This window comes from Electrophorus electricus, chromosome 16 (assembly GCF_041902795.1).
Source record: "Electrophorus electricus isolate QZ-2024a chromosome 16, ASM4190279v1, whole genome shotgun sequence".
NCBI lineage: Eukaryota > Metazoa > Chordata > Actinopteri > Gymnotiformes > Gymnotidae > Electrophorus > Electrophorus electricus.
The window spans coordinates 24,186,656-24,199,267 of record NC_137512.1 but is presented as its reverse complement, the minus strand read 5'-3'; the positions used below and the strand labels follow the sequence as shown (position 1 = coordinate 24,199,267).

Below are 12,612 nucleotides of genomic sequence, written 5' to 3'. Positions count from 1 at the left end.
TGCCAAATGAGTAAAGCCCCTAAACAGATCAACTTCACAAAAACAAACAGCTGGGTTCAGAAATTTTATTTTGTATATAATTTAGTGTACAGTAAAACAACGTGGACGCAGTATATTGCAGAAACATTGTCTCATTGCTTACAACATGCAAAGATGATGCTTCAATAAATTACTGCCTACAAACAGAACAGATCACCATCCAGGCTATGCTTTCAAGAAAAATAGACTCTTGTACAAAACAAAAACCAGATTAATAAAGCTTTTCCACATTGCTTGAGGGACCTTAACTTAACATCAATGCACATGTTCGTGTGGAATGTATGTATGCATGTGTGTAATTTTATATATCTATCTATCTATCCCCTCCCCCTCCCCCCCAGGGGTGGGGCTAAGTGAGAGTGGGTGGCCTACATATGGTCAATTAACCAATCACTTGGGGCTAGTTTTTCAAACCCTATTTTCAATAAGAATTGTCTTTGATTCAAACATCTCCTTTTCTTATTAATGATCAAAATATTGCACAGATTTTTTTTTGCCAGGTTTTCAAAAAAGGTTCAGTCTAGAAAAAAACAAAAAGCAAAAACAAATGCAGATGTAACAAGATATATATTTCTGGATCTGGGTGCATAGAACAAGCAAGTCTAGAAGGGGTTGAAGACTCACCAAGGACCTTGCCCCTAACTGCTTGCATGGGTTTTGGGCTTCACACATGTCGGATGGCTGATGATTGAACAGGAAACTCCCAAACCAACACCATCCAGTTACAGAAGCTGTTTGGGGTCATTGCAATCAGCTTGTATCACAGAGAGCGAGAGCGAGAGCGAGAGCGAGAGAGAGAGAGATATGAATGACAATAAGTTGAGAGTGGTTTTTCTGACTGACTTAGTGTGCGTTTTAAATCACTTCCAGCACTTTGTCAGTCCTGCTTGAATTGATCTCACAAGCTGGAATGAAAATCCAAATGTTATTTATTACATTTTTCCAGATCTTGGCATTATGTTAACAAGTAGCTGTATCATTTAATCCTACATAAAGGTAGGACTGAACTATGAAATCCAGATACAAATCTCCAAGATCAGAAACCTGGTGATCAGTTTTGAAAAAGCCAACTGAGGTTAAATCTGACCAAATTAATTTTTATACTTTTAATTAATATTTAAATAACTTAGGAAAAACAGCCCCTGGTAACACATTCAGGCTAAGTGAACATTGTTTGGTTCAGATGTAGAGTGATGTGGGGTTGTGAATAGGTCACAAAAATGTTAAAAATATTGCTGTTTGAACACATATCCACCACCTCACTGTCTCCGCATGTTGTTTTAATAAAACATAATGGTTTATGAATGTTTTTACGTTTAGCGATTGACCGTAGTAGTGCAGCCCCTTGCCAAAGCAGGCTAGAGGAGGAAAGCTGTGTACCTCTGACTGAACGACAGAATGATCCCTCACACACACCCCTCCTGAATGACGCATGTCAAATGTGTCTGAAAACTCACTCTGAGCAGTCGAAGAGGTTTCAAACCATAAAATAATAATAAAAACATTATGCAGAATGTGAGACCAGAGTAAGCTGCAGCCCTGCCTAACTGACACACACACACACACACACACACACACACACACACACACACACACACACACACACACACACAATGCTAAAAGCTGGCTTTTCATTGGCTCCTCTGCTGGTCCTGTTATGGGGACCGGTGGGCGTGGTCAGGCAGGCTTCATGGTGCAGCGGAGCTATAGTGATGGTTCCTGCACTACCGGGCCTAGTCTTACACCCGAAGCCCTTGGGACAGTCCGCTGGGCCGAGCCTCGTCCCCTCGCTCATCTTGCCTGGTAGCCACCCTGTGCATCCTGTGTGTCTGGGCAGAAAGGACAGAGTCAAGGCTACTGCAACCCACTCTGACCTGGACCCAGAACCTTGAAATATAACAGACTAATTGCATTTAAAAAGGGCAAAGCACATTCACTGTTCAGGATGCATGAACAGGACTGGCTGACTACATTAGATTGAAAGAATACATTTACATAGTACACCCATTCCAAAAGCAAGTTAGTACGCAATGTATTTAACTCTATGGTATTTAAATAACATGAAGGCTCTAAATTACACACATACACAAACAAATATTATTTTTTACACAATATAAACAACTGCAGTATTACCCGTTAGGCCTTTAAATCTTACGGACTTTAAAAATAACTGCAGTATGAAAATCCCTCTACATCAAGCATTGCTTGATCAATCAACTAATCGATTACTTTATTAGGTACCTGGATGGTCACTGCAGTCGCTGCACTGGGGTTAGTCGGGCTGGTCTGCTGGAATCTGGGGTGTCCCCGCCTTCTGTGGACAGAGACACAAAGCTTCTGCATCCGGAGCCTGTGGGCAGGGCTGTTGGGAAGGCAGGACCAGAGCAGAGACAACAGCCGCATTAAACAGATCAGCAGGTTAAAAACACACCCCCACACAGACAGAAAACTTCCGGCCATGGACGTAGGAGGAACAAGCCACACCCCCACACTGCACATGTCTGTGTGTCTGTCTTACCACTGCTGCCGGCCTGAGAGTCATCAGACAGCAGAGGCTCGGCCTCCTCCTGTATGGTGGGCACAGATGCAAGAAGACCTGAGAGAGAGGCAGAGATCAAAGGATTCATAATTCTCACCAGCATTACTTCATAGTTGCTTTTGTCCATTTTGCATGTATTTAAGAGGGAGGAGCCTAATTAAGAATAAACCAGAAGACCAAGTGTGTGTGTGTGTGTGTGTGTGTGTGTAAGGAAAGTACAAAAAAAACAAAAAAAGGAGCCAAGTGGGGAAAAGGAGTGCTGGTCACTACTTGACTGCGCACGTGTGCATCCATGCGTGAATCCTTGTGTGCCATTTCCAAAGCAGCTACAAAGAAAAGCAAGAGCTGCAAAGAGGAAAATGGTACGCTGATATAACAGGAACGTGTGTGCGCAAAAAAGTGGGGCGAATGGGGAAACCTGGGGTCCTGATATAACAGTACAGCGTTTGTACAGCCAATTATTAAGAGCTCTGGGATCGCTGCTGGTAGGCCTGCCATGACTTAACACAGCGTACACACGTGTAGTGACTCACTAAGGCCTCTGTAGTGCGACAGCTGCTGGTAGACTTGCTTCATCCTCTCGATGTTGAGGCGCGTGCTCTCGGCGTGGTTGATCATGGGTTTGGGGTAGTCCACGCCCACCACACACCCGCTGGCCCTCTGCACGGCCTCCGGGGCGTTCCACGGCTCATAGACGTAGCGGTCGGGGTAGTCCTTCAGCTGCGGGACGTACCTCCTGCAGGGCGGAACCACAAGACTCGGTGAAGGCTCCAAAACGGGGCTGCCCGCCCTGCGTGAGACCTGCTACGGCAGCCATTAGAGGAAGCCTGCGAAAGCATTTCACATCAGTGCTATTGCACCCAACAGGGAAGAGTCATCAGCATATGAGTGCCAAGCAGCACGGGTGACCACAAAGCTTTTGTTCTCTTCAGAAATGGTTGACCGCAGCAGGTCTTCATGCTCCTGGAGCAGTAACGAGACCCTTTCTCTGCCAACTAAAGAGCTGAAGAATACGACTGCAAAAACATGGACGAGAGAGAGAGAGAGATGCTGTGTGATCTGGACTAGCAGAACACTGGCTCCAAACCAGTATTGGCCCGTGTTTCTGTAGACACTTTCTGCAGAAGAGTCTGAATAAGGAAACAGAACCAGAACACAGTCTCTAGACCAATCAAAGTGGTACCATGCTGCACGGCGCTCGTGATGCTGTGTTCTCTAAGACAGCGGTACTCTGTGTGTGTGTGTGTGTGTGTGTGTGTGTGTGTGTGTGTGTGTGTGTGTGTGTGTGTGTGTGTGTGTGTGTGTGTGTGTGTGTGTGAGAGAGAGAGAGTGAAAGTGTGTGCACAGCCTCTGCTACAGGCTTCACCAGAGACTTTCAGAAAGTAAAAGCTCTCCCCATGGATTTTGGCTCCAACCACCCAAATATGTTACTTAGCTAAAACTTGATAAACTGGGTTATACAAAAATCTTGGTAGAACTAATATTTTTTAACCTCAGCATAAAACACGTTGTTTATACTTTACAAAATACAGAGAACAACAGCGTATTCCCTGTGGTGTGTGTGTGTGGAATATGCGCGTGTGTGTGTGTGTGGGAGCTGTAATATCTGCTTTGAACTGGTGGTGCTGTGGTTCTGTACTGGGGGAGCTGTAGTATCTCTGCTCTGAACTGGTGGTGTAGTGGTTCTGTACGGGCGGTACCGGATGTAGTCTCCGTTGGGGTCGATGCGGCGGCCGAAGCCCACGGGGCAGTAGCAGTGGAAGAACTGCTGGAAGAAGGAGCTGCAGGATAGCCACATCCAGCTGCCGGCGTTCACGCTCCAGTCGGCATCCAGAAGCAGCTCCTCAAACACCTGGACCAAGAGGAGCACAGCACACAACAGCTCCAAAACCACCCTCCCCAGAACCAGAACCTCCCCAGACACTCCAGAACCAGAACAACAACTTCAGGGGGGACAACCCTGCTAGGTTTCGTTCCATCCCAAGGCTAGGAGAGGAATTAAACTCTGCTAAGATTTGCCCTCTAGGGGTTCTGGACTATCTAGCAATGAATCTGGATCGGCATGTTACTTGGCAGTAGCTCTAGCTCCACCACAGAGCGCTCTCTCTCTCTCTCTCTCTCTCTCTCTCTCTCAAACATAAAAATAAAAGACATTATAATGTTTTCAACACAAAAAAGAAAGAAAAAAAACAAAACACACACACACACACACACACACACACACACACACACACACACACACACACACACACACACACACACACACACACACACACACACACACACACACACCTCGGACTCTGTCTACTCTACGCCCGTGCCCTGCCGTACCTTCACGCCCTCCTCCCAGCTGATCCACAGGTCTCCGCGGGTGAGGAAGCAGGCCACGGCGTGGCGTGCCAGGTGGTGGACCCAGCCCTCCTGCCTCAGCTGGGTCATGATGGCGTCGATCCAGGGGAAGCCGGTCCGGCCCTCCGCCCACTTGGCCAGCGCCTCCGGGTTGTGATCCCACGGGATCTGCACACAGATGGGGTTCCCCTCCATGCGGTCAAAGTTGGGGTTGTTGGTGGCGGCCGTGTAGAAGAACTCCCGCCACAGCAGCTGGCCGAAGAGAGAGGGGGGGGGGCTGGAGCGCCTCCGGAGCTGGAGGAGGATGACGGACAAGGCCAATTAACCTTCCTCACCAAAAGACTCATCACCACGTTCATCACCATCTTCATCTTCATCATGTAAGCTAGCGTTTTCCCCAACACTCTCATAGATCTCATCTAAACCCTGACGGGCGCGTTAGCTAGCTGAGGAGCTGAGTGAGGCATGATGGGAAGGGGGAGAACATCAAGCGCAGAGTTGACATGTCGTATCTGACTGATGTGGTGTATTTAACTGTATGTGACAGTACCTAGCTGGTCTACTTAAAGGTACTGTAGTGTAGCGCGCCAGCTACTCCCTGCTGTGTGGTAACGAACACAGTTCTGAACCTGCCGGGCTCAGTCGCAAGGCAGGGGGGTTTGGAAGGTACCAAGTTCGATTATGAACCCCTCTCTCCAGTCTGGCTCGGGTGACCCTTCAGTCCAGGGATAAAAACAACTCCTAGTTCATGTGGTGGTAACCAGAGTAATTACTATAGCCCTGTGTTTAGCTCGCTAGAACCTGACGCACACACAGGAAGCAGGGAAGATCACTTATCTTATAATACCTAGTAGAGACACACATTCCAAATTCTCCAGCTGCTAAAATCCTTCAGACGTTTTGAACTGCAGGCAGTGTGAAATGTGGCCGTGTCCATGTACATGCTGGTGGGGTTACTCTTAGCCGTACAGAGCCTGTGAAACCGAGCGTGCTAATGCGCCAAGGCAGCTGCTTGCCTTCAGGTAGAGCTCCCTCAGGTGGTGGTAGAACACACGGCAGGAGAGGCACCCAAAGCACAGGTAAGGGCTCAGGCCCGTGGCGCTAGCGAACAAGGAGTGGGCCTTGATTCGAGGACGCTCAAAATTCGCCACCCAAGCCTAGAGAAACAAAACAGACACCAACCAAAGGAGGAACTGTTTTGAGTGACTCCTGACAGAGGCTCTGAGGGTTGGGTTTTCTGCTAAGCTGCCAGAGCATGTGCAGTAACTCACCTTTCTGTCCAGGTGTTTACCGAGTCTCTCCAGAGCCTCAGTTTCACCCCCTTTCCATACTGATGCTCCCTTCCCTGGATTCTTAAAGCCTGTCAGGAACATGCGCACATACACCAACCATCATTGTTAGTAATTAGCCGTCAATACCATCTTATTTTGCAAATTCTACTGATTATTACTGTATTACTCACTGCATACAGTGCACAAAAAGAAAATTAAATACAGCACATAATTAAGTGTCCAATGGCTCCAAACAATTTCCCTTCAGGCCTGAATGTGTGTCACCCTCTGCACAGAGGTTAATCAGGACGAGCGCAGAAACAACCGTTACAGAATGACGGACTGTCAGTGCCACTGGAGGCCATCCAGTCCAATCTCTGCTTACAGTATTTACTCAGCTATAAGCTGACCTGTGTGCATTGTTCAACATGTGGGATCACCTGGCTAAAGGTGCTGTGACTGTCAGTAGAGCGTGCGAATATCACGCCAGTTGCAATGAAAGTGCTAGAGAGACTTAAACCAGTTCACACTGACCAGCAAGTCGGGTATAAGCAATGTGCTGCACCACATAAAATGTGGACTGGCTTCAGGTGCCTGAGGCGAGCAGACGCTCGTTTGCATATGCGTGTTAAATTTGCGTAGCGTGCGTCGATGAGCCCTCACCCAGCTCCTCCAGCGAGGGCACGCTGTAGCGCTCGTCGTGGTCATCGGCGAGCTGCGTGCGGCAGCCGGCCAGCTGCTCTGCCGTCACGGTGGGCAACGGCTTCTTGGGCAGCTCCAGCCGGTTCACCAAGGCCTGGAAACGCTTGAACGTCAGAGGTGGGTTGCCGCCGTTCATCTCCAGCACCCTGGGGCAGACGCGGCCGGAGGGACAGACGCGCGGTCAGCAGCCACTGGCCAGTGCACGGATACTACTGACTCATGCCTTTAGGGAGACGCGTGTCAGATGAATAAAAATTTTACTTTTAGAGAAACATAAGCAGAAACACACTATCGTTAGAATAACCTCAACAACTCCTGTCGCATAATCATAAGACAAAAGCAATAAAACACCATTATTTTCTTCTATTATACGACTAAAGCAAACTCCAGGCCAGCTTTCTTTAAGAGGCAGCTAGAATGAGGCTGACTGTGTCTACAAAGAAAGAAGCCTCATTTTTACAACTTAATGTGTTTCCTGATTATCTCAATCTGATCAGTGGACAAATCAGTCTCCCATTTCTAGATTTTTTTCAATCTAGTTCAAATTCCACCACCACCAACTGCCACTTGCCTTCGGACCAGCTCTTACACAATGCCTCCTTATATCTGTGTGTTAAGGAGTGTGAGCTGTTGGCCAATTTCTTTGGCGTAGCTGACAGTCAGGAGCCCGACACGTGTCTGAAGCAGGATGTGTCTGTATGCAGCCAGCACATGTTTGCAACACAGGATTACACACACAGCGCTCACACAACCCCCTATCCCGCCCACAGCACATGCCGCTCAGTGTGACCCGTAGTTCCACCTCTCCACCACCAGATGGCAGCAGACTCGGGACGTCATTCCCGCTCACTGGGCAACATTGTGACAGCAATACGTGCTGCATATGAAGACTCAGCACCGTGACTAAAGTCTAGCCAAAACAGAGGAACTCAAATAACTCACTAAAGTACGTCACTCGCAACCTGGTTAAAACAAACAAACCAACCAAAACAAATAAAAATAACACACACCCACTGAGTTAACACACACCACCACAATGGAGCATACTGTTTTCTATCATAAAAGCTCAATGTTTAAATGACAAAGTACAAACATGTGTCTCCCCTCAGGATATGCACATACTACTAATAAAAACAAACAATTAAAAGCCCTGGACCATCCTGGTGTGCAAAGCACTGCAATGAAACCGACTCTGTATATGGCAGACACAAGTTCATTCAGGTGACTGAACAGTTCATTTAGCACTCCTAAAGAATTAATGTGTGTGTGTGTGTGTGTGTGTGTGTATGTGTACACTGAGGTGATGGAGTGTGTGTGGTCACCCACCTGTCTGGGTTATAGAGCGTGTGTGAGTGTCTCACTATGGTTTCCACTCCAAACTCCTGGGCCATCTTAATGATGGCACCATCTCTGTCTTTACCATATGGCTCCGAGTCATACTCGAACGTCAGCCGGGTCACGTTCCACTCCTGAAAGAGAGAGAGTGAGTGTGAGTGTTAATGAGTGTGAGAGAGTGAGGCACAGTTTTAAAATCGAGATGCAGAAATGGTGTTACTGTGAGCCAGTATGCCATTAATGAATGTGGTTTATTATTGTCCTAAAGTGCTCAGAAAGCCATTAGACGCCACGCATAACATGTCCACAGACCACAGAAGCAGACATGAGGAGAACGTTCTCCTTCCTCGGCCAAGGTGAGCATTGACCGAGAGCAAAGCAGAGCACGCAGAAGCACACTTAAAGCTTCAGATTAACATCCCTGGGAAAGAAGTTTCCAAAAAGCTGCTCCAAAACAGTCAATCCCCACACGACTGACCCAACATTCCGCTTATGCCACAAGAGCACATAAAATACCAAGAGCGGTGCTTTCCCAGTGCTACTTAAATACTTAATTTATATCAGAAAGGTTAGGGTTACTCGGATATTCCCCCTCTAGGATAAGATGGTCTAGGAGAGTAGCAGATGAGCCATGTGTCTTAAAAGCAAGATCCGTAATTCAGTCACAGTTTTCCCTAATTTTGGAAAAGATCTGGATCGTATCAAAACATTAAAGTGCAAAAACTTTAGGAGTGGATAAAACGTTTCTGGGTATCAAGCAGTCCATCTTAACTCCGTAGCTAGATGTACATACTAACTCCAGGTCTGTAAAACCTCAGTAAGGAGAAGGTGGGAATTCAGACCTTGCAATACAACACTAAAGCTCACTGTCATCACATCAAAGCTGTTTTGCTTTTCAGGGTTTGGGGTAAACTCAAACAGAACCGATTGATCAGATAATCTGTAGACATAAGAAGCCATAAAAGGTTCAGACTTTGAATAAATAAATACATTATTCAAATTGTTATCAGTGTAAACAGTGGTACATTGTCATCATAAACAACATGAATGGGCAAGTCTGGAAAAGGCTGTTGTCAGACATTGGAGCCTTTCTGTCTTCAGGCACCCAATGCAAGGTCTCTGCTCATCAGCCACCATAAGACGGCTCGACTGCGAGGCCATCCGCTCCCTGTTCTCGTCTCCTTTGACCCTTTGTGTGTGTGTCTGTCTCTGTCTGTCTCTCTCATGGCTGGTACAGGAACAGCTTGTGGCATGTTCATGCAGACAGCATCTAATCTTTACTAACCTTGTCTCTTTCCTTTCTACGTAGACCCTTAGAACATGCCCATCATTTTCCCCATCATCCTGTAGATTTAGCTAGTAGATATAGGACACATATATACTGTGTGCTTTCCTCAATAAAGTGGAACTCTCTTGATTCACTACCCTGGTGTCAGTGTCTCCTGAGTTACCCGGATCCAGCTACAGGGGACAGAGGGCAGAGGGTAACTTAGAGGAGATCGAACCTGAAGGACTGGTCACTATGAACCAGTTTCTAACAGCTATTAACATGGATAAGCCCAATAGAAGGTGCGTTGTTTCCATAAACATTTTATTAAAGAAATATTAGGTTCTTTCACTAAAAAACAAGCTTACATGAATGACCTTACAACTGTGCACTTGTGACCACATCTACCATTACCATTTCTGACAAGAATATAATTCAAATCTGTTGTTGTAGCTTTTGTGCAATGCATAATTCAACTCCGGCCTCTGTCAATACTCCAAACTGAGGAAAAACACTAACTTCAGAGGAAGGAAGAAAACATCAAAGTATCACAGAATATGTGCTGCCAAATCACCATCTACATCAGGCCAAAGGGAGCGTTTGACACAGGTTTTTGTCTTCTACAGCTCCCAGTGATATTGTTGAGATGCTGTTAACAGTTTCTTTGCTGCACCGTAATCAACCTGGTGGAGGAGATGGAAAATTCCCTACTGATCTAAAGAACTCCCAGGGAGTAATGGACCTGGTGTGTCAAACCATGGTCTTCACCGTGTGCCATCAAGCGTCTGAACACACACACACACAAGTAGGCACGCAGGGGGAGAGGAAGGGTGTGTGAGTGTGTGTGTGAGTACTGCAAACTGACCTTGAAGAGTCTGGGAAACACATCTGCAGGCTGTCCTTGTACCACAAACAGCCTTGAGTTCAGTTTCCTTAAACTCGCGTCCAGATCCTCTAATGACTCCAGCAGAAATCTGCATGGTTCAAACAGATTAAATCTCACACTCCATTTAAGGAGAGCATAAAAATCCCAGCCTACCAAGGTACTATATTTAAATCTAAAACTAGAACTAAAAACACTAGATGGCCAAGCATTGAGACATATGGAATGAAATCATGCAACAGCTTCCCTGGTGGACAAAGTGAAGCTTGCTTAGACGGTTAGCAAACAGACCCGACACTTTTGTGGAAGCGCAGCCTTTACTTATGGCTAAAGGTAGTTAGGTTACAGGCCATCTTATTTGTTTTAAAGAAAGAAAGCTCTAGATTTAACTAAACAGCCTTCAGAGTCTCAGCTTGCTAGGTCGTACGTTGGCATGGCAACATCACTTCCTGTTAGCACAAAAGCTGTGCAGTAGCATAACAATGTAGCACACAAAATATTAACGTGCACTATTAATACTAGTATATACTATTTACACCTTAAAGTATATGACGAATGCTGTTTTGATAAAGCATTCGAATAGTTTATGTTTGTACTTAGCTAACGGTTTTCCCTGTCAGTCTTATTTTTGACGTTTATCTAGCTAGCAAGGTAGCCAACACCTCGACTAGCCAGCTAAGATAACCTAGCTAGGTTATGTATGCTAAACTAGCATAGCTGACAAATTAATAAAACCGAGTTAATTCAACTTTTTTGAAGGCCAAGACTTTGGCATACGGCACTAAGGACTGGTCATATAATCGCCATTTAACTACACCGTACTTCTACAGGTTTTATAAGACAGCATTTCCATAGGTACTGGAAAGCAAAGCAACTAACTACGTACTGTTCAGATTCTGGGAGACACACCGACAGCTGTTACATCCTATTAAACAGAATAACCAGCCATGTCTGCCGGACATCAACACATTTTACACATTTGGCCGACACTTTTATCCCATTTCGATCATGTTAGAGAGGTAGGCGTATATTGTTAACGCTAGGAGTCTTGCCCAAAGACGCGCATTTATGGAATAGCGCACTTGCCCAGATGGGGGCTTGAACCCTGGTCTCCCAGGAAAGGCAACTCATGCGGACAAAGCTGGACTCGGCACACAAGTATGACCTTATAGTGTAACGCGGTTTGTGCCCTGCGAGGTTTTGTAAGTGACAAGTATGCGTGAAATGGCACGAGCCCACGACTTTTCTCTTGGCCTGGAGACTGGGTTGCACCAGACTCTGGCGAGCTGCACTAATTTCACAAGAGCCAAAGCCTCGGACTTGTTTTTCATACCCCCCCCCAAAAAAAGCGGCGCAAATGTGCAACGGTACCAGGACAGCCAGATACCGTTCAAACGATGCCACTAACCTCCACCGGTTCACTCCCACCTTGGCCGCACCGGCGAACCACGGATCCAAAACATAAACACAGCGCGCAGTGTCCGCGCCCGCCAGAGCTTCCTGCAGAGCCGGGTTGTCATGAAGGCGCAGTCCTTTCCGAAACCAGTGAACAGCATGCACGACCATAGCTGCGGTTTAGTCAACCGCATTAGGGCTTTTCCTCCTCGGTCCTGCCACTGAGCGGAGGAGAGACACGTGCGCGGAGCATTAACACGAGCGCAGCGCTCGACAACACGCTTATGGGTTAGTCTGCACGTGGAGGACCTCCCCGGGCACGTTTTCCTCGTGCGTTGGAAAGGAAGTGCCCGTTTATTTACTATGAAAGTAAAGCTCCGTGTCCGAGTGCGCTGACCTGTTCCAGTAACGAATGATTATAATTAATATCCTTGATGTTTGTTCGATTTTAGTATGTGCATTTATCGTGCACGGCTTGCGATTATGAAATTAGGAAGAATTGCAATTTAGACAATTTAGACCAAACACGATTTAGCTGATCAACTATATTTGATGTAAGTTTTTTAAAAACTTGTTTTTAATTTAAATTAAAAATAAAAAAATCCAAATAATTTCTTTAAGTGATGACTACCATTGTGCACAATGTCCATCATCTGTACTGCCATTAGGGGGTAGTGTAGGCTCGCCTGTTGGGCAGTCTGTCTCTAACAGTTTATAACAGAGCAAAAGGCCTGAATATGGGCATGCACTGAGTATTAATATACCCTTTCAAATACTCAACTACCCAGAATCCATTGGACACACAACCGTCCATGTCTTAGTTCAGGATATT

General features: G+C 46.3%; 1 protein-coding gene across 3 annotated transcripts; it reads right to left on the bottom strand.

Moving 5' to 3' along the window:
* Positions 1-51: 51 nt before the first annotated feature.
* Positions 52-12,084, bottom strand: cry2 (cryptochrome circadian regulator 2). Of its 3 annotated transcripts, XM_027017182.3 has the most exons (12): positions 11,794-12,082; positions 10,368-10,476; positions 8,227-8,369; positions 6,862-7,046; positions 6,199-6,287; positions 5,944-6,084; positions 4,910-5,221; positions 4,279-4,430; positions 3,112-3,314; positions 2,558-2,635; positions 2,281-2,401; positions 52-1,868 (listed from the first exon to the last, which is right to left on the bottom strand). In XM_027017182.3, exons 1-11 carry the CDS (start codon positions 11,949-11,951, stop codon positions 2,289-2,291), a joined length of 1,683 nt encoding a protein of 560 aa, XP_026872983.2. In that variant the 5' UTR covers positions 11,952-12,082; the 3' UTR covers positions 52-1,868; positions 2,281-2,288. The 3 variants fall into 3 exon arrangements, with proteins under 3 accessions (XP_026872983.2, XP_081554594.1, XP_081554593.1); XM_081698467.1 differs by lacking the exon at positions 52-1,868 and having other exon boundaries at positions 2,558-2,606; positions 11,794-12,084; XM_081698468.1 differs by lacking the exons at positions 10,368-10,476; positions 11,794-12,082 and having other exon boundaries at positions 6,862-7,123; positions 8,227-8,366.
* Positions 12,085-12,612: the final 528 nt, after the last annotated feature.

What these genes read in the sequence shown, in the direction of transcription:
- cry2 (XM_027017182.3), bottom strand. Translation starts at nt 11,951, where the DNA reads ATGGTCGTGCATGCTGTTCACTGGTTTCGGAAAGGACTGCGCCTTCAT. An exon ending in TGTTTCCCAGACTCTTCAAG is followed by an intron (nt 8,370 to 10,367) that starts GTCAGTTTGCAG and finishes TCTCTCTTTCAG; the next exon opens with GAGTGGAACGTGACCCGGCT. An exon ending in CCCAACGGAGACTACATCCG is followed by an intron (nt 3,315 to 4,278) that starts GTACCGCCCGTA and finishes TCCGCCCTGCAG; the next exon opens with GAGGTACGTCCCGCAGCTGA.